General features: G+C 46.4%; 1 protein-coding gene across 1 annotated transcript; it reads right to left on the reverse strand.

Moving 5' to 3' along the window:
• Positions 1–16,435: 16,435 nt before the first annotated feature.
• On the reverse strand, positions 16,436–17,384 carry LOC145864357 (sodium/hydrogen exchanger 3). The gene is made up of 2 exons (XM_082970078.1): positions 17,164–17,384; positions 16,436–16,673 (listed from the first exon to the last, which is right to left on the reverse strand). The coding sequence occupies exons 1-2, from the start codon at positions 17,307–17,309 to the stop codon at positions 16,436–16,438; spliced, it is 384 nt and encodes a 127-aa protein (XP_082826204.1). The 5' UTR covers positions 17,310–17,384.
• Positions 17,385–22,071: the final 4,687 nt, after the last annotated feature.

A 22,071-nucleotide genomic window follows, 5' to 3' on the forward strand; every position in this document is an offset into this window, starting at 1 on the left:
AGCTGGTTAGGCTGTTTTTATGTTATCCAGAGTGTTGGTGACTGCAACTGTGCTGCTGGCAACAATTTGTGCTTTTTTTGCCAACGTTTACTAACACCGGCCATATTCAACAGGTGTTGAGTGTTCGTAAATTCGTAAATTTTTCACTCTGGCACACTCTGTCGAGAGTGCTCTGAAATCGGAGTAGATAGCTAGAGCGGATTTACCAACTACGCCAATCAACAGTTGTCACAGTGACAATCTATTGAAATGATTACTTGCATAGTGGAGTCTTTTGTTAAGACATAGCTAGCTAGCTAAACAAGGAACCATAATCCCAACTCATGAAGTTACTACCCTACATAAATCTGCAGGTAGCTAACCAAACAGGTTCAATGTTAGCTAGCTAACATTAGGCTATAACTAGCAATGCAAATGGCTCAGATACGAATAATAAGATCATACACGTAACGTGAGCTAGCCAGTTAGCTAATGTTAGCTAGCTAGCTAACAGTACACTTTGAAATAAAAACGACTGTCAAATTAGAAATGTGTAATATCTGAAAATGTAGCTAGCTAGACTATCTTACCTTAGCTATGTTAGACAGGATTACCTACACATACTGACCAGCTCATATAGACAGAAGCATGGTATATGGCAGACCACTCTGAACTCATCTCTCAGCATGTCGAGCGCACTCATTATCTTAGCCAGTCATGGCTAACAGGAAGGTTGCTGTCTTTCTGTAGCTAAAACAACTAGGCTCGTAATTTAACACATTTTATTTGTATTTACAGATGGCATACATTTTCATAATAAAAAGAGTTTGCGATCAAATGGGGGCTCTCTTCTGAAGTGGTGACCCGCGACATATGCCTAGTTTCCTGAAACAAGTCAAATATGTGCACCACATCATTCATTGCTCTTTCTCGCTTTGCTGTGGGTGCCTGATGTGCCTCTTTCTAGCATTCACTCATATGGTGAGGGATTGAATCTCGTTGGTTCAACTCAAATTGCTTGGGGCCTGGCCCATGTCAGCGAAAATGTAGGGAAAATGGCGCAGCACAGCTTCCATAAAAACAGTACCTTTCAAACTAGGGATTTCGTGGCTAATTGAGGTTAAACAGTAATTCTGCTCATAGATTATGCATATATGAATTACACATTGACACATCCAGCCCAAAGCGTGAGGTTTAAAAAATACCTAGTAGTCGCCAAAGTTCCAGAACATAAAGCAAGCTAGCTAACTTTATTATTAGCAATGTTAGCAAGCTTATCAAGCTAGCTAAAATCTTATTGGTTGAAGAATTGTTCCAACTTCAAAAGCACTTGAACACAATCATGTCGGACTTCCCACTTCCCAGTTTCCCACTTCCCACTTGAAGCAAGCATTAAAGCTTGATGGAAGCACCATTGGCAGCCATTACAACTATGAAACATTTTTAACCTCTTAGGGCTAGGGGGCAGTATTTACACCGCCGGATAAAAAACGTACCCGATTTAATCTGGTTACTACTCCTACCCAGTAACTAGAATATGCATATACTTATTAGATATGGATAGAAAACACCCTAAAGTTTCTAAAACTGTTTGAATGGTGTCTGTGAGTATAACAGAACTCATATGGCAGGCAAAAACCTGAGAGATTCCTTTACAGGAAGTGGCCTGTCTGACCATTTATTGGCTTTCTTTGACATCTCTTTCCAAAACAAAGGATCTCTGCGGTAACGTGACACTTCCCACGGCTCCCATAGGCTCTCAGAGCCCGGGAAAAAGCTGAATGTCGTCATTCCAGCCCCAGGCTGAAACACATTATCGCCTTTGTCAAGTGGCCGATCAGGGGACAGTGGGCTTAGGCGCGTGCACTGGTCGCCCCCGTCTTTCTTTTTTTTCCTCTATTTACCGAAACGCAGATTCCCGGTCGGAATATTATCGCTTTTTTACGAGATAAATTGCATAAAAATGGATTTTAAACAGCGGTTGACATGCTTCGAAGTACGGTAATGGAATATTTAGAATTCTTTTGTCACGAAATGCGCCATGCTCGTAACCCTGATTTACCATTTCGGATAGTGTCTAGAACGCACGAACAAAACGCCGCTGTTTGGATATAACGATGGATTATTTGGGACCAAACCAACATTTGTTATTGAAGTAGAAGTCCTGGGAGTGCATTCTGACAAAGAACAGCAAAGGTAATAACATTTTTGTTATAGTAAATCTGATTTTGGTGAAGGCTAAACTTGCTGGGTGTCTAAATAGCTAGCCCGTGATGGCTGGGCTATGTACTTAGAATATTGCAACATGTGCTTTCACCAAAAAGCTTTTTTAAAATCGGACATATCGAGTGCATAGAGGAGTTCTGTATCTATAATTCTTAAAATAATTGTTATGCTTTTTGTGAACGTTTATCGTGAGTAATTTAGTAAATTGTTAGTAAATTCCCTGGAAGTTTGCGGAGGGTATGCTAGTTCTGAACGTCACATGCTAATGAAAAAAGCTGTTTTTGATATAAATATGAACTTGATTGAACAAAACATGCATGTATTGTATAACATAATGTCCTAGGGTTGTCATCTGATGAAGATCATCAAAGGTTAGTGCTGCATTTAGCTGTGGTTTGGGTTTATGTGACATTATATGCTAGCTTGAAAAATGGGTGTCTGATTATTTCTGGCTGGGTACTCTGCTGACATAATCTAATGTTTTGCTTTCGTTGTAAAGCCTTTTTGAAATCGGACAGTGTGGTTAGATTAACGAGAGTCTTGTCTTTAAATAGCTGTAAAATAGTCATATGTTTGAGAAATTGAAGTAATAGCATTTCTAAGGTATTTGAAAATCGCGCCACAGGATTCAACTGGCTGTTACGTAGGTGGGACGATTTGGTGCCACCTAGCCCAGAGAGATAAATAAGATTCTACCAACTTTGCACAACTTTTAGGGCAACATATATCCATTGTTTTTGTCCAAAGTGCTCAAGCTCAGTAAATTTGGTCTTGTTGGGGCTAGGGGGCAGTATTTTCACGGCCGGATAAAAAACGTACCCAATTTAAACTGGTTACTACTCTTGAGAATATGCATATAATTAGTAGATTTGGATAGAAAACACTCTAAAGTTTCTAAAACTGTTTGAATGGTGTCTGTGAGTATAACAGAACTCATATGGCAGGCCAAAATCTGAGAAGATTCCATGCAGGAAGTGCCCTGTCTGACAATTTGTTGTCCTTCTGTTGCATCTCTATCGATATTACAACATCTGTGCTGTTACGTGACACTTTCTAAGGCTTCCATTGGCTCTCTAAAGTGTTTACAAAGCGGAATGACACGTCTCCTGTCTCTGGGCAAAGTACAGCAGCAGAGTTTGTAAGTGGCCTGCCTGGGGACAGTGAGACTGAGATACGCGCTCACGAGACTTCTCCATTTTTTTCTTTCAGTCTTTGAATGAATACAACGTTGTCCGGTTGGAATATTATCGCTATTTTACGCGAAAAATCGCATACATTTTTTATTTTAAACAGCGTTTGACATGCTTCTAAGTACGGTAATGGAATATTTCGAATTTTTTTGTCACGAAATGCGCTCGCGCGTTACCCTTCGGATAGTGACCTGAACGCACGAACAAAACGGAGGTATTTGGATATAACTATGGATTATTTGGAACCAAAACAACATTTGTTGTTGAAGTAGAAGTCCTGGGAGTGCATTCTGACGAAGAACAGCAAAGGTAATCCAACTTTTCTAATAGTAATTCTGAGTTTAGGTTGCCCCAAACTTGGTGGGTGTCAAATTAGCTAGCCTGTGATGGCCGAGCTATGTACTCAGAATATTGCAAAATGTGCTTTCGCAGAAAAGCTATTTTAAAATCTGACATAGCGTTTGCATAAAGGAGTTCTGTATCTATAATTCTTAAAATAATTGTTATGTATTTTGTCAACGTTTATCATGAGTAATTTAGTAAATTCACCGGAAGTTTTCGGTGGGTATGCTAGTTCTGAACATCACATGCTAATGTAAAAAGCTGGTTTTTGATATAAATATGAACTTGATTGAACAAAACATGCATGTATTGTATAACATAATGTCCTAGGAGTGTCATCTGATGAAGATCATCAAAGGTTAGTGCTGCATTTAGCTGTGGTTTTGGTTTCTGTTCACATATATGCTTGCTTTGAAAATGGCTGTGTGATTATTTTTGGCAGGGTACTCTCCTGACATAATCTAATGTTTTGCTTTCGCTGTAAAGCCTTTTTGAAATCGGACAATCTGGTTGGATTAACCTCTTACATCTAGACGTTCCGCTAGCGGAACACCTGCTCCAATATCCAATGATAGGCGTGGCGCGAATTACAAATTCCTCAAAAATACAAAAACTTCAATTTTTCAAACATATGACTATTTCACAGCATTTTAAAGACAAGACTCTCCTTTATCTAACCACACTGTCCGATTTCAAAAAGGCTTTACAGCGAAAGCAAAACATTAGATTATGTCAGCAGAGTACCAAGCCAGAAATAATCAGACACCCATTTTTCAAGCTAGCATATAATGTCACAAAAAACAAAACCACAGCTAAATGCAGCACTAACCTTTGATGATCTTCATCAGATGACAACCCTAGGACATTATGTTATACAATGCATGCATGTTTTGTTCAATCAAGTTCATATTTATATCAAAAACCAGCTTTTTACATTAGCATGTGACGTTCAGAACTAGCATACCCCCGCAAACATCCGGTGAATTTACTAAATTACTCACGATAAACGTTCACAAAAAACATAACAATTATTTTAAGAATTATAGATACAGAACTCCTCTATGCACTCGATATGTCCGATTTTAAAATAGCTTTTCGGTGAAAGCACATTTTGCAATATTCTCAGTAGATAGCCCAGCCATCACGGCTAGCCATTTAGACACCGACCAAGTTTAGCCCTGATCAAACTCCGATTTACTATTACAAAAGTTTCATTACCTTTGTTGTCTTCGTCAGAATGCACTCCCAGGACTGCTACTTCAATAACAAATGTTGGTTTGGTCCAAAATAATCCATCCACCCCTACCCAAAACGAGCTTAGCTCAGGACATGAATCACCACGTTATTGTGCTTTTGGTTCTACAATTGCTAGGAAGGATTATCACCTTCTGTGCCATCATGTGCTTGGGAGGGAAACATGCCAAGGTGGCGCTCAAGGACTTTGAGTCCTACGAGTGCTGCAAGTCGCTAACTGAGGCAAAACTGGCCTCTCTCTCGGTAGCCTGGTTCGCCACCGAGCCACTAGCGGGAGCTGTAGCTCTGCCCCCCACGACCAGCTGGGACGAGATCATGGATAGCCTCAATTCCTCCCTTTATCAGTCCGACGACCCCTTCTCGGGGGAAGGCAAACTAGGGGACAATGAGGATAATGGCGAGATGAACCTTGCCAGTCTCCTTGAGGCGGCACCTGACATGGAAGTCGACCAGGTCCCGCCCTCTCAGTCTTTTAGATGGGACAGCCTTGAACACAGAGAAGACGCCATTCCTCCACTGGAGTTTGGGTTCTTTGATGTCTGTAGGCGAGCCACGACCAGATCGAGTGGCCGGATCCCCTGGGGAACAGAATCCGAGAAAGGAATCTGTACGATGGAAGGAGACTATCCACTAGTGCAGACCCAGTAATGCAACTGCTACCTGCAGTTGCAGGTTGCCTACGGTAAGCTAAGCGCTTGTGGGATAAGCCCCTTACTGAAAATGTGCTGGCTAAGCGCGCCCAAGCTTAGACATGCACAACATGGAGGAATCCAGGCCCTCTTAAAAGTTGATTGACGCAATGTGACGCAGTTGCTGAGCCTCCGGAGGCCAAATCAAGCTCTGCATGTCGATGCCATGCGCCTCCCAAATTTTCTCACAATGCGGAGAGCGCTGTATAGCTCCGCATTGACATGATCGGTTGACGGCAGATGCTGGAGGTACGTCCTGTATAAACACAAACTCACTTCCTTGACAACAAACATGGACAACTTTGACAAAAGGCTACCAGAACAAGTATGCAAATATAAACATCTCCATGAAAGAGATCAGGGAGGTAATGGGAATGGAAGGGGAATCTTGCCACAAGAAGTGGAGGCAGTCGCGAGCAAGCCCGTAAAGCAAAAATATATATATTTACGGTTGAAGTGGAGATACAGCTGGGAAAACGGTGCTGCCTTTTTATTTCATGCTATCTTGGCTGAACTCCTATGTCAAGCACCGAGAAACTGACTCCAACATCTCAGAAGAGGTAAGGTATTGTCTTCTTGTTTAGCCAGCTGCTCTAATAGCTGACTGGCTATAGAGATTAGCCCTAAATCACAATGAGCGGTGCACTTTAAGTGGTGCAGACCAAGTGACACTCCACTCTGTGAAGCGCAAGAAGTACGAATGCCCTGACTTCTGCCGAGGACGCATCACCATAAGCTCCTACGGCTCCCATAGGCTCTCAGAGCCCGGGAAAAAGCTGAATGATATCGAGGCAGCCCCAGGCTGAAACACATTTACGCTTTTGGCAAGTGGCCGATCAGAGGACAATGGGCTTAGGTGCGTGCACGAGGCGACCCCGTGCTTTATTTTCTTTCCTCTTTTTACCTAAACGCAGATTCCCGGTCGGAATATTATCGCTTTTTTATGAGAAAAATGGCATAAAAATTGATTTTAATGTAACGGATTGGCAGTCGTGGTGAAGGAATGAGGCACAGGAAGCAGCGAGTACAGGGTAGTGGCGTATTTAATGTACACTCACTCATCAAACAAAATATTCCCAAACACAGGGGAGAAAGTACACACGGCGTAAAATAGCGCCGACACGAACATGAACCGTCACAATTGAAATAATCCCGCACAACACGGAAGCGGACCAGCTAACATAAATAGCCCCGCTAATTAACCAACCTAAACACAGGTGCACAAAACCAAAAAGGGAAAACCAAAAAGGGAATCAGTGGTAGCTAATAGGCCGGTGACGACGACCGCCGAGCGCCACCCGAGCAGGAGGAGGCGCCACCGTCGGTGGGAATCGTGACAGTACCCCCCTCCTGACGCGCGGCTCCCGCAGCGCGCCGACACCGGCCTCGAGGACGACCCGGAGGGCGAGGCGCAGGGCGATCCGGACGGAGGCGATGGAAATCCTTCAACATGGATGGGTCCAAGACGTCCTCCGCCGGCACCCAGCACCTCTCCTCCGGGCCGTACCCCTCCCAGTCCACGAGGTACTGCAGGCCCCTCGCCCGGCGTCTCGAGTCCAGAATGGCCCGTACGCTGTACGCCGGGGACCTCCAGCACCTCACCTTCCTGCAGGGGACCAGCTACCACCGGCCTGAGGAAAGACACATGAAACGAGGGGTTAATACGGTAATAGGAAGGGAGTTGTAACCGATAACACACCTCGTTTATCCTCCTCAGGACTTTAAAGGGCCCCACACACTGCGGCCCCAGCTTCCGGCAGGGCACGCGGAGGGGCAGGTTCCGGGTCGAGAGCCAGACCCTGTCTCCCGGTGCGAACACGGGCGCCTCACTGCGGTGGCGGTCAGCACTCCTCTTCTGCCGCGCACTGGCCTCCTTTAGTGAGTCCTGGACGGCTCTCCAGGTCTCCTTGGAGTGCTGTACCCAGTCCTCCACCGCAGGAGCCTCGGTCTGACTCCGGTGCCATGGTGCCAGGACCGGCTGGTAACCCAAAACACACTGAAAGGGTGACATGTTAGTAGAGGAGTGGCGAAGTGAGTTCTGGGCTAACTCAGCCCAGGGAATGTACCTCGCCCACTCCCCTGGCCGGTCCTGGCAATACGACCTCAGAAACCTGCCCACATCCTGGTTCACCCTCTCCGCCTGCCCATTGCTCTCGGGGTGAAAACCGGAGGTCAAACTGACCGAGACCCCCAGCCGCTCCATAAACGCCCTCCAGACCCTGGATGTGAACTGGGAACCTCGATCAGAGACAATGTCCTCCGGCACCCCGTAGTGCCGGAAGACGTGGGTAAATAGGGCCTCCGCAGTCTGCAGGGCCGTAGGGAGACCGGGCAATGGGAGGAGATGGCAGGACTTAGAGAACCGATCCACAACCACCAGAATCGCAGTGTTCCCCTGAGAGGGGGGAAGATCTGTCAAGAAATCTATAGACAGGTGCGACCATGGCCGTTGTGGAACGGGGAGGGGCTGTAACTTCCCTCTCGGTAGATGCCTAGGAGCCTTACTCTGAGTGCACACCGAACAGGAAGAGACATAGGACCTCACGTCCTTAGCCAAGGTGGGCCACCAGTACTTCCCCCTGAGACTCCGCACTGTCCTCGCCACACCAGGATGACCCGCCGTAGGTAGCGTGTGCGCCCATCGAATCAAACGATCACGAACACCGAGCGGCACATACATGCGACCCACGGGAACCTGCGCAGGCGCAGGTTCCAACACTAATGCCCGCTCGATGTCCGCGTCCACCTCCCATACCACCGGTGCCACCAGCTTAGACGCTGGAATGATGGGAGTTGGATCGATGGGCCGGTCCTCCGTGTCATAGAGAAGGGACAGCGCGTCGGCCCTAGTGTTAAGGGAACCCGGTCTATAGGAGATAGTGAACCTAAACCGGGCGAAGAACATGGCCCACCTTGCCTGACGCGGATTCAGTCTCCTCGCTGCCCGGATGTACTCCAGGTTTCGGTGGTCGGTCCAGATGAGAAAGGGGTGTTTAGCCCCCTCAAGCCAGTGCCGCCACACCCTCAAAGCTTTTACCACCGCTAGCAACTCCCTGTCCCCCACATCATAGTTACGCTCCGCTGAACTGAGCTTCTTCGAAAAGAAAGCGCAGGGGCGGAGTTTCGATGGCGTACCCGAGCGCTGTGATAGCACGGCACCCACCCCAGCCTCGGATGCGTCCACCTCCACTATGAATGCTAGAGACGGGTCCGGGTGCGCCAACACGGGTGCGTCGGTGAACAGGGTCTTCAACTTCTTGAAGGCTCCCTCCGCCTCCGTCGACCATCGCAAACGCACCGGCCCCCCCTTCAGCAGTGAGGTAATGGGAGCCGCTACCTGGCCAAAACCCCGGATAAACCTCCGGTAGTAATTGGCAAAGCCTAAGAACCGCTGCACCTCCTTCACCGTGGTTGGAGTCGACCAATTACGCACGGCCTTAACGCGGTCACACTCCATCACCACCCCCGTGGTGGAAATGCGATAACCCAGAAAGGAAACGGCTCGTTTGGAAAACACACATTTCTCAGCCTTAACGTATAGGTCATGCTCCAGCAGTCTACCAAGCACCTTGCGCACCAGGGACACATGCGCGGAGCGGGTGGCGGAATATATCAGAATGTCATCGATATAGACAATCACGCCCTGCCCGTGCAGGTCCCTGAGAATCTCGTCAACAAAGGATTGAAAGACGGCTGGAGCATTTTTCAACCCATACGGCATGACGAGGTACTCATAATGGCCCAATGTGGTACTAAAGGCGGTTTTCCACTCGTCTCCCTTCTTGATACGCACCAAGTTATACGCGCTCCTGAGATCCAGTTTCGTGAAGAACTTTGCTCCGTGAAATGATTCCACCGCCGTAGCGATGAGAGGTAGTGGGTAACTAAACCCCACCATGATAGCGTTTAGACCTCTGTAATCAATGCACGGACGCAGACCTCCCTCCTTTTTCTTCACAAAAAAGAAACTCGAGGAGGCGGGTGAGATGGAGGGCCGAATGTACCCCTGTCCCAGGGATTCAGTGACATATGTCTCCATAGCCGCTGTCTCCTCCTGTGACAAGGGGTACACGTGACTCTTGGGAAGCGCAGCGTTAACCTGGAGGTCTATCGCACAATCCCCCTGTCGATGGGGTGGTAATTTAGTCGCCCTCTTTTTACAGAAGGCGATCGCCAAATCGGCGTACTCAGGGGGAATGCGCACGGGGGACACATGGTCTGGACTCTCCACCGACGTGGCACCTATGGAAACTCCTAGACACCTCCCTGAACACTCCTCTGACCACCCCTGGAGAACCACCTGTTTCCACGAAATACGGGGATTGTGACCAGCTAGCCAGGGGACCCCCAGCACCACCGGAAATGCAGGCGAATCAATAAGGAAAAAACTAATGCGTTCCTTATGATTCCCCTGCGTTACCATGTCCAGTGGCACCGTAGACTCCCTGACTAGCCCTGACCCTAATGGTCAGCTATCTAGGGAGTGCACGGGGAAGGGGGAATCTAACGGCACCCGCGGAATGCCCAGCTTAATGGCAAGTCCACGATCCATAAAGTTCCCAGCTGCGCCTGAATCGACTAGCGCCCTATGCTGGGAAGAGGGGAAAAATTTAGAAAACAAAACAGGTAAGAACACGTGACCAACAGGGGGTTCTGGGTGAATCTGGTGCTGACTCACCTGGGGTGACCGAGAAGTGTTCTGCCTGCCCTCTCGACTCCCGACTGGATCCTCCGGCACCGGTCGGCCGTGTGTCCTCTCCAACCACAGCTGGTGCAGGAGGAGCCAGCTCCTCCGGTGCCCCTTGGCACGGCCCCCCCCACCTCCATAGGGGTAGGGTCGGGGGTGCACGGAGGTGGAATGGGCAGGACCCTCTCCGAACGCCCGCGGGCAGCCAGCAGATTGTCCAAACGAATGGACATGTCGATGAGCTCGTCCAGGGATAGAGCTGCATCTCGACAGGCCAGCTCCCTGCGGACGTCCGCCCGGAGACTGCATCTATAGTGGTCTATGAGGGCCCTGTCGTTCCACCCCGCCCCAGCAGCCAAGGTCCTGAACTCCAACGCGAAGTCCTGAGCGCTCCTCGTCTCCTGCCTGAGGTGGAACAGCCGTTCACCCGCCGCTCTTCCTTCCGGAGGGTGGTCGAACACGGCCCGAAAGCGGCGGGTGAACTCTGGATAATGGTCCCTCGCCGAGTCTGGGCCATTCCAGACCGCATTAGCCCACTCCAGAGCTCGGCCCGTCAGGCAGGAAACGAGGGCACTCACGCTCTCCTCTCCTGAGGGAGCAGGTCTGACGGTGGCCAGGTACAGCTCGAGCTGGAGCAGAAATCCCTGGCACCCAGCCGCCGCCCCATCATACTCCCTCGGGAGCGCCAAACGAAGCGCGCCTGAGCCAGACGTAGTGGGAGGAGGAGGTGGCTGTATCGGAAGAGCCGGAGGTGGAGAGAGGAGACCACTTCTCTCCCATCTGTCCATCCTCTCCATCATCTGGTCCATCGCGCTTCCTATGCGGTGGAGGACCGTAGTGTGGTGGAGGACGCGTTCCTCCATCGAGGGGACAGGGGTGGCCGCTGCTCCTGCTGATTCCATGCCTTTTCGTGGTGCGGGATTCTGTAACGGATTGGCAGTCGTGGTGAAGGAATGAGGCACAGGAAGCAGCGAGTACAGGGTAGTGGCGTATTTAATGTACACTCACTCATCAAACAAAATATTCCCAAACACAGGGGAGAAAGTACACACGGCGTAAAATAGCGCCGACACGAACATGAACCGTCACAATTGAAATAATCCCGCACAACACGGAAGCGGACCAGCTAACATAAATAGCCCCACTAATTAACCAAACTAAACACAGGTGCACAAAACCAAAAAGGGAAAACCAAAAAGGGAATCAGTGGTAGCTAATAGGCCGGTGACGACGACCGCCGAGCGCCACCCGAGCAGGAGGAGGCGCCACCGTCGGTGGGAATCGTGACATTTAAACAGCGTTTGACATGCTTCGAAGTACGGTAATGGAATATTTAGAATTTTTTGGTCACGAATTGCGCCATGCTCGTCACCCTTATTTACCCTTTCGGATAGTGTCTTGAACGCACGAACAAAACGCCGCTATTTGGATATAACAATGGATTATTTGGGACCAAACCAACATTTGTCATTGAAGTAGAAGTCCTGGGAGTGCATTCTGACGAAGAACAGCAAAGGTAATCAAACTTTTCTAATAGTAAATCTGACTTTGGTGAGTGCTAAACTTGCTGGGTGTCTAAATAGCTAGCCCTGTGATGCCGGGCTATGTACTGAGAATATTGCAAAATGTGCTTTCACCGAAAAGCTATTTTAAAATCAGACATATCCAGTGCATAGAGGAGTTCTGTATCTATAATTCTTAAAATAATTGTTATGCTTTTTGTGAACGTTTATCGTGAGTAATTTAGTAAATTTTTTGTAAATTCACCGGAAGTTTGCGGGGGTTATGCTAGTTCTGAACGTCACATGCTAATGTAAAAAGCTGGTTTTTGATATAAATATGAACTTGATTGAACAAAACATGCATGTATTGTATAACATAATGTCCTAGGTGTGTCATCTGATGAAGATCATCAAAGGTTAGTGCTGCATTTAGCTGTCTTCTGGGTTTTTGTGACATTATATGCTAGCTTGAAAAATGGGTGTCTGATTATTTCTGGCTGGGTACTCTGCTGACATAATCTAATGTTTTGCTTTCGTTGTAAAGCCTTTTTGAAATCGGACAGTGTGGTTAGATTAACGAGAGTCTTGTCTTTAAAATGGTGTAAAATAGTCATATGTTTGAGAAATTGAAGTAATAGCATTTCTAAGGTATTTGAATAACGCGCCACAGGATTCCACTGGCTGTTACGTAGGTGGGTCGATTTCGTCCCGCCGGCCCTAGAGAAGTTAACTTCTGCCTGCCCCACAAACCCGGGCCTCATGGCAGCCTGTTGATCAATGCATCTCGTCCCTGCCACCCAGCTGGCCTTAGGGGATCTAGGGCGCAGTCCTTACGGCAATGGAAGATAATGCGCAAAGCAGACTACTCCCTGCCCTATCCTCTCTCTTCAGGTTTTAACGTCCCTCCCCAATACATGTTTTAAAACACTGGGGAGGCACGGTGACATTAGGTTATGACTATTCTCTGTGCTGCATCCCACTTCACGTCCTTGCTGACTCAAGAAAAGGAGGAGACACATTTTTCCCCAGAGTGTCTCTCCTCCCTCAGGCTCTCCCCCCAGTGCCTTTTTGGGTTCCCAGCCAGGGGCAGCTGTCATCATGTCTGCCCTCCCTCCGGTCTCTTTGACTTGGTTTAGGAAGTCAAACTGCCATTAGCCATCTTCCTGTGAACCCTTTTTCTCCTCTTGCCATAAGGACGTTTTTTTGCCTCTGTTCGCACAGAAACAAGTGCGACTTTACCACGAAATGCTTACATACAAGCCCTTTCCCAAGTTAAAAAGTAAGAACAAAAAAAAATTGCTCAATAGAAAAAAAAGTTACAATAATGAGGCTATACACTGGTACCAAGGCAACGTGCAAGGGTATAAGGTAGTTGAGGTAATATGCCCGACGCGTTTCGTGACAAAAAAATTATAAATATTCCATTACCGTACTTCGAAGCATGTCAACCACTGTTTAAAATCAATTTTTATGACATTTTTCTCGTAAAAAAGCGATAATATTCCGACCGGGAAACCGTGTTTTAGTTCAAAGACAGAGAAAATAAAAAACATGGGGTCGCCTCGTGCACACGCCTCAGTCTCATTGTCCTCTGATAGACCACTTACCAAAGGCGCTAATGTTTTTCAGCCAGGGGCTGCAAAGACATCATTCAGCTTTTTCCCGGGTTCTGAGAGCCTATGGGAGCAGTAGGAAGTGTCACGTTACAGCAAAGATCCTAAGTTTTCAATAAAGAGAGTCAAGAAGCCCAAGGAATGGTCAGAGAGGGCACTTCCTGTACAGAATCTTCTCAGGTTTTTGCCTGCCATATGAGTTCTGTTATACTCACAGACACCATTCAAACAGTTTTAGAAACTTTAGGGTGTTTTCTATCCAAAGCCAATAATTATATGCATATTCTAGTTTCTGGGCAGTAGTAATAACCAGATTAAATCGGGTACGTTTTTTTATCCGGCCATGTAAATACTGCCCCCTAGCCCTAACAGGTTCCAACCAGATTGTCCGATTTCAAAAAGGCTTTACAGCGAAAGCAAAACATTAGATTATGTCAGGAGAGTACCCAGCCAAAAATAATCACACAGCCATTTTAAAAGCAAGCATATATGTCACAAAAACCAAAACCACAGCTAAATGCAGCACTAACCTTTGATGATCTTCCTCAGATGACACTCCTAGGACATTATGTAATACAATACATGCATGTTTTGTTCAATCAAGTTCATATTTATATCATGTAAACTTCTGACTTCAACTGTACACCATCACAATAAAGCCATTATTTATTTTAGGCAGGACTAAAGTAACATTATGATATGAAGAAAATGTATTTAAAATAACAGAATGTGAGTTGGCCTACTGTATGTTATCTGGCTATGCACCATGCCATACGCTGTAGGCTTGTTCATTTAGCAGACAAGATATGCTTATAAATTCCATTACATAATGTTATAGTAAGAATAATATAATTGAACTTAGCTGAATAAAATAGAAAGGATATTTTTCCCATTCAAGAGCGAAAGTGCGCACATATGAAGTCGCTACGTTGAGTGTAAAAGTGATCATTTGAAACAAGCCCTATATGCTAGATTTAGAGCTATTTGGCTTTAGTTGTGAATGATACAAATCATAGATGCCTTAAAAATCAAAAGATATATTGGCTGCATGATGCGACTATAGGCTATTGATCATTTGAGAAAGTTGCAAAAAAAAAGCTTGCGTTCTGTTCCTTCAAGGTGCAAGCTGTTCTTTCATCAAGTGATCATATTTTCACCCATCAGACTATTCTCAATTTCATCTTGTCTTTACTAATATGGAAAATTAGTTTAGATTTAGAATGGCCCATTATTAAATGGGCATGAACCGGGGAAAGACAAAAACAGACGTCATCTGTATGCACTGGAATAGCAAATAGAGGCCACCTTCCTGCAAGTACGTTTTTCATTCATGCCAGGTAGGCTACTCCGGTAATTTCACTAAGCAACAGATGATATGTCGCCTAACTCTGTATGCTATGGGCTCACCAACCCTGTTCTTGCAGCTACCCAGTGCTTAATTTGGGAAACCAAATGAAGTATGTTCGGGAACATCTATAGTAATATTATTTCACAACAAAACATATTTAACTGTTGACAGCCCATCTTTCTGCGCGCTGGAAACTCATGGTGGTGAGATGTCCGGTAGCTAAAGGCAATATTTCAGCCTATTAATTATGAGGGGAAAATGCACTATTATTAGGCTACTCAAAATCTAATACAAATTCAATATAATTGTAGGCTAAATTTGTTTAATTTAGGATAGACCAATTATTTACCAAAGATATCTTAAATCAGTATTTTTTGGTTTTTTCTGCCATGTGCAATATTCAGTAGGCTATGTATTGTATAACTGCGAAATCATTATTTTAATTCAGGGATTTTTTTCAGCTTGGGCTCATATATAGGCCAATGCTTAAACATAATCTCTAATATGCATATGGTGTTTTGAATTAATCATCACCTTTGAAAGCGCTGTCCATTTTGTTGTGTTAGGCTTTGAAACAACATCCACAATGACCATGTTTTCCACTTTTTTATTTTTTTACCCCTTTTTCTACGCATTTTCATGGTTTCCAATTGGTAGTTACAGTCTTGTCTCATCACTGCAACTCCCGTACGGACTCAGGAGAGGCGAAGGTCGAGAGCCGTGTGTCCTCCGAAACACAACCCAACCAAGCCGCACTGCTTCTTGACACAATGCCCACTTAACCCGGAAGCAAGCCGCACCAATGTGTCGGAGGAAACACCGTACACCTGGCTACCGTGTCAGCGTGCACTGCGCCCGGCCCACCACAGGAGTCGCTAGTGTGCGATGGCACAAGAACATCTCTGCTGACCATGCCCTCCCCTAACCCGGACGACACTGGGCCAATTGTGCGCCGCCCCATTGGTCTCCCGGTCTCGGCCGGCTGTGACAGAGCCTGGACTCGAACTCAGAACCTCTATTGGCACAGCTAGCAACTGCTATGCAGTGCCTTAGACCACTGTGCCTTCCACTCAGTTTCAACCGGTTGTTGAACTTCTTTCTTCAAATTGATCAATCACAGTGATGTGAGTTAAGTGTTTCATGTGATTTTCGATTGCATTTGGTTAGAGGGACAATAGAGCCCTGAGTATCAGGCCATTAGCGACCTGATGATCGTTAGTGAGTTGGGTACTAACAACGCATTTCCAGAGTGCATAAGTGGAGATTACTGTGACTCAACGGTCACGTAGAATTTTACTGAGGTCATTACTCATGACTGCCGGTGTGGCGGTAATATGTTCACCGCAACTGCCCTAGCCAGGCACATCGGTTTGTGTGTGTCAAGAACTGCAACGCTGCTGGGTTTTTCATGCTCAACAGTTTCCCGTGTGTATCAAGAATGGTCCAACACCCAAAGGACATCCAGCCAACTTGACACGGCTGTGGGAGGCATTGGAGTCAACATGGGCCAGCATCCCTTGTAGAGTCCGTGCCTCGACGAATTTAAGCTGTTCTGAGGGAAAAGAATCTCCATTGATTCCTCCGCTCACAAAATAATACTAAAGATTATGACCCAAACTCACCTATGAACCTGAACACAAAGATGAAGAGGAGCGTGAGGAAGATAAAGGCTGTGTTCCACACCCATATAGACGGATCTATGGCCGTGATGCCGAGGAAGACGAAGATGATGGTCTCTGAGCCATTTGCGAACACCTTCATTCCGTATCGTACCGTACTGACTGACCTCTCGTCCATGTTGGCATTGATATACTTCTGACAGCAGACACCATAGAATGTACACCTATGGCACAGCAAGAAAAGGGCCATGTCACTTAGAATAGACTAAAACGCAGTAGGTACTGTATATAATGGTATGTAGAGAGCTCTGCCATAGTCGACCAGATTCAACCTCAAGGGTCATACATGGCTCAAACATACATTCTTAGAAAAAAGGTTTCTTCGGCTGTCTCCAAAGTAGAACCCTTTTCGGTTCCAGGGAGAACCCTTTTTGCTTCCATGTAGAATATTTTAGGGTTCTATGTAGAACCTTCTGTGAAAGGGTTCTACCTGGAACCCAAAAAGGGTTATATTATGGGGACAGCTGAAGAACTCTTAGGTTCTAGGTAGTACACACTTAGAAAAAAAAGGAGCTATGTACCTGAAATACATATTGTATCTAAAAACTAAGCCAAGGTAAGTGGAAATATCATGTTAGGTTTTCAATGGAAACCCCCTTAATGGAAAGGTTGTAAAAGGCCTAATAAATCAACACAACACTCAGAAGGACTTACGACAGGATAGGAGATAGCGAGAGCATCTCGGCTGTGAGGTAAGAGAGGTAGCCCAGGACAAAGATGAAGCCTGGCTCGATAATCTGGATGTTCTTGGTGCATCTGGTCAAGAGCGAGATCAGCAGAGCAAAGATAACGCCAACCATGGAGCCTCCGAGCGCCACCACGAAGAACGAGACTACACAGGGTGGGGGAGGAAGCGAGAGGAGGGTGATGAGAGAGAAAAGGGAAACAGGGAGAAAGAAGAGGAAGAAGTGAGACAGAATGACATATGGAGAGGCAAACAGGGAACAAAGATACTTGTTCCTACACTTGTTTTATGAATAAATACAATACATACAACCTGTTCCTGGAGAGCCGCAGGTGCTGCAGGATTTTGTCCCAACTAGGCACTCTACCTGACCAACTGAGCTAATTGATCAGTTCAGTGACTGCCTAAATTCAAAACACCTGGTCTTTCAGGTCGGTTAAATCAAAAACAGCTCTCCAGGACCAGGGTTGCCTACCCCTGGGTTAGATAGATTACATACTCGATTACTTGTTGCATTATCCTAGCAGTTTGCATCAAGTTGGCACAAGAAGCTGTCGCTGTTGACTACGTGACAGGGCTCTATTTGTTGGCCTGAAAATCAATCACTGCGTCCCAAATGGCACCCTATTCCCCACATAGGGCTCTCGTAAAAAGTACTACACAATGGGCCATGGTCAAAAGAAGTGAACTACATAAGGAATAGGGTGCAATTTGGGACGTAGCCAAGGTGTGACGCTCTTACGTACTTATGCCTTTGATGATCTCTACAGCGTTGATTTTTGCCCCTCCAAGCGACACAAATGCATTAAACACATTGAACAGCACCTGAGGGAACATGGAAATAAAGATGACCGGTCTGTGGTGGGGAGGTTAAGCAACCAAATCCATTGAACATTACGCGATTTAATGTTACAATTAATTTAATAAATTGTGTAATGTAATCCATTAGATTAAGATTGTATTATTGGTCTATTTGTATGTGATTGATGTTGTTATGTCGACCTACAGACAGACAGCATTCCCAGAAGTAAGTCATGTGACTGACTGGTGCAGTTCAGTAAAGGTTCCGTGTCTTGTGTATTGCCTTTGCACTTCATTTGTCAGGTTTAGGTTTCCCATGATAAATAGCATTACATTAGGAACTCACAATTCTTATTTGACACATTACAAAAAGTGATGTAAATGTTTTTGCCAAAAAATTGTAGTGTAAACATTAAGCTTGTGTCCCAAATGGCACCCCTATTCCATATGAAAGGCATCTTCAGACTTACCCTATGCACATGCGTAACAAGATTTGCGTGCGTGGCTTTAATTAAATCCCAGAAAATACACCCACTGGGTGGCCTACCAATTTGTTCAGTGAGTATTTAAAGCAATCCCTTTAAATACGGAATGTGATCTGAACAACATTAGAATGTAGCCTATGAAGAAGGCGTTCAGAATGGAGATCAATGCAAGATAGCCATCAAAACATATTTATCTTTAGTTTCAGAATCCATGCATAGATTTTAAAGCAGTGATATTTAACTGTATGCTTAGGGAAGTTTTCATGAACCCTAAGCTGCACATGGAAAAATCTGGTTTTACACAAAAAAAAGGTAATTTAGAAAATTGCCACATTCAGGTCCCATGGAACTGTGTGATCCCACTAGGCACAAACTAGTTGAATCAACATTGTTTCAATATAATTTGTCACATGTATTGTGACGTGGAATCTACGTGTAAAACAAATCTATGTGTAAAACATGTGGATTTGCAAAAAGTCAACCAGTACTGTTTCATCACTCAACATAGATAAACACTATCAGAAAAAATACGCTGGAAAGTTGATCTACAGCTATCCGTATGGTCTACCACCCAGGGTTTTAACCCTGCCCTGCCCTGCCCTGCCCTGCCCTGCCCTGCCATTTGTCACTGACTACTACCAATGTGCTATTGTGAGAATGATTGAGAGATCTCCACTAAATAGATTCACTGTTGCTATCAAAGTCATTCTAAAGGGTTGGTTTATCAGAGCAAATAATAATAATAAATGTAACTTATATAGCGCTTTTCATAATAGAAATCTCAAAGCGCTTCATAAGCAAAGAACAAACAATATATCATGGCAGGTCAGGTCAACCCATAGAGGCCAAGTCTTTCAATGCTGCATCCTCTGTTGATGGAGAGGGTCAGTTCATGGCTTGAGCGGAGGGAGCTGAACAGAGGATGGTAAATGATGGTGATGGAGTCTGCTGGTGGTCTTGTATTGGGCAAGTCTGGAAACCAGCCTGAGTCATATAGCAACTGGACTTCACCTCTTCCACTCTGTGAAGCACCCACTTGGGTGATGCCCCGGCAGCTCTGGGCACCAGAAAGCTCACCACACAAAGTTCAGAATAGTAGCCAGTCATCCTCTCTCTAAACCCTTTGCCTCAGCACTGTATTTGTCAATCTTCCATTCCTCTCACGATGTTCTCAAAATATCAGAAACTGGCAGCCAGGTGAAATATAAAAGCTGGTACTGTGTCCAGATGCATAAACAAAAACATTAGCCAGCTCTCTAGCCAAGCCAAAAAGGGTTGACCTGTCAGTCAATCTGCAATATACAGTATATGCAATAAAAACTCATAAAAAATGTAAATGTTGGTTCCAAAAACAATGGATAAAAACATTTGAAAATAACTAAATATGTACACATTTACAAGAGCTCTGTCTAGGCTGCTCCCAAAGCGGCATGGCAACTCCTTCAAATGAAATGTAACCATAATTTATACACTGAGTGTACAAAACATTAGAAACACTTGCTCTTTCCATGACATAGACTGACCAGGTGAAAGCTATGATCCCATATTGATGTCACCTGTTAAATCCACTTCCAATCAGTGTAGATGAAGGGGAGGAGACAGGTTAAAGAAGGATGTTTAAGCCTTGAGACATGGATTGTGTATGTGTGCCATTCAGAGGGTGAATGGATAAGACACCATATTTAAGTGCCTTTGAACAGGGTATGGTAGTACACGCTTAGAAAAGGTAGGACATGGAACCCATAAGGGTTCTATCTGGAACCAAAAAGGTTCTACCTGGAACCAAAAACAGTTCTTCAAAGGGTTCTCCTATGGGGACAGCCGAAGAACCCTTTTAGGTTCTAGATAGCACCTTTTTTTCTAAGAGTGTAGGTGCCAGGCACACTGGTTTGAGTGTGTCAAGAACTGCAATGCTGCTGGGTTTTTCACGCTCAACCGTTTCTGTATATCAAGAATGGTCCACCACCCAAAGGGAACCCTTTTGACACCTTGTAGAATTGATGATAAAAAGATTGTGGGGGCTGTTTTGTTAGACTTCAATGCGGCTTTTGACATGATGGATCATAGTCTGCTGCTGTGGAAATCCTTTCCCTCTCTCTCCCTCCCTTGGCAGCAGTTAATGGGATCCATAATAAATAGAAAATATATTTCAACGCACGATAAAAAAAGACAATACATACAGGCCTAGTGTCACGACTTACGCCAAAGTCGGTCCCTCTCCTTGTTCTGGCGGCGTTCGGTGGTCAACGTCATCGGTCTTCGAGCCATCGCCAATCCACCTTTCATTTTCCATTTGTTTTGTCTTGTCCTCCCACACACCTGGTTTCAATTCCATCATTACATGTTGTGTATTTAACCCTCTGTTCCCTCCATGTCCTTGTCCGGAATTGTTTATTGTAGTGTTTGTGCACGTTATGCTGGTGTGTGACGGGTTTTGTTTACCCATTCAGTTATTGTTCTGTTTACGGTGGTTTTATTTATTAAACTGCGCCGTTGTAAATCACTTTTTGCTCTCCTGCGCCTGACTTCTCTGCCGCCAGTACGCACCCCCTACAGAATTCCGGACCGAACTTATGGAGTCAGCAGGAGCAGGTACTCCGGGTATAGGGGTGGAGGAGCGCATCCTGGAGCACGCAGCAATGCTCCACCATCTTGGCACCGCCATGGACCATGTTGACCAGACAATGGACCGCTGGGAGAGACAGGGAGTTCTTCCAGCGCCTCCACCAGCACAACCGGGGTCTCCACTACGTGCCCCTCCTTCTCCTGGACCCAGTGAGATTCGTCTCTCCCTTCCCCAGGAATACGACGGGACGGCTGCGAACTGCCAGGGGTTCCTGTTGCAGCAGGACTTATACCTGATAACCGTCCACCCGGCTCCTTCAGGCCGTGAGAGGGTGTCCGCCCTCGTCTCATGCCTCACCGGGAAAGCACTGGAGTGGGCCAACGCCGTGTGAAGAGAGGGAGATGCGGCGTTGGACCAGTTTGAGGAGTTCACCCGCCACTTCCGGGCAGTCTTCGACCACCCGCCCGAGGGTAGAGCGGTGGGTGAACGTCTCGTCCACCTTAGGCAAGGGACGATGAGCGCCCAGGAGTTTGCCCTGGAGTTTCGGACCCTGGCTGCCGGCACGGGATGGAACGACAGGGCCCTGATCGACCATTATCGCTGCAGTCTGCGCGAGGACGTCCGTCGGGAGTTGGCCTGCAGAGACACCACCCTCCCGTTTACCAGCTGGTGGACCTGTCCATCCGGCTGGATAACCTGTTGGCTACCCGCGGACGTTCAGATCGGGGTCTGTTGGTTCCATCCCCCCGCACCCCCTCTCCGATACCCATGGAGCTGGGAGGGGCGGTGCTCAGGGAGACCAGAGGGGTTCCAGCTCATGCACCATCTGTGGCCGCAGAGGTCACACTGCCGGGTGTCGGGTTGGTTCCTCTGGGTATCGAGGCAGCAGGTAGGGCGCTCTGGCGTCACCCCAGGTGAGCCGGCACCATTCTCACCCAGAGCCCTCTGTTACACATATGTTTGTGTATGTCACTTTTCCTGAGTTTCCCACGCATTCCCAGCATAAGGCGCTCGTCGATTCAGGC

Source organism: Salmo salar, chromosome 27, assembly GCF_965601325.2.
Source record: "Salmo salar chromosome 27, fSalSal1, whole genome shotgun sequence".
NCBI classification, from domain to species: domain Eukaryota; kingdom Metazoa; phylum Chordata; class Actinopteri; order Salmoniformes; family Salmonidae; genus Salmo; species Salmo salar.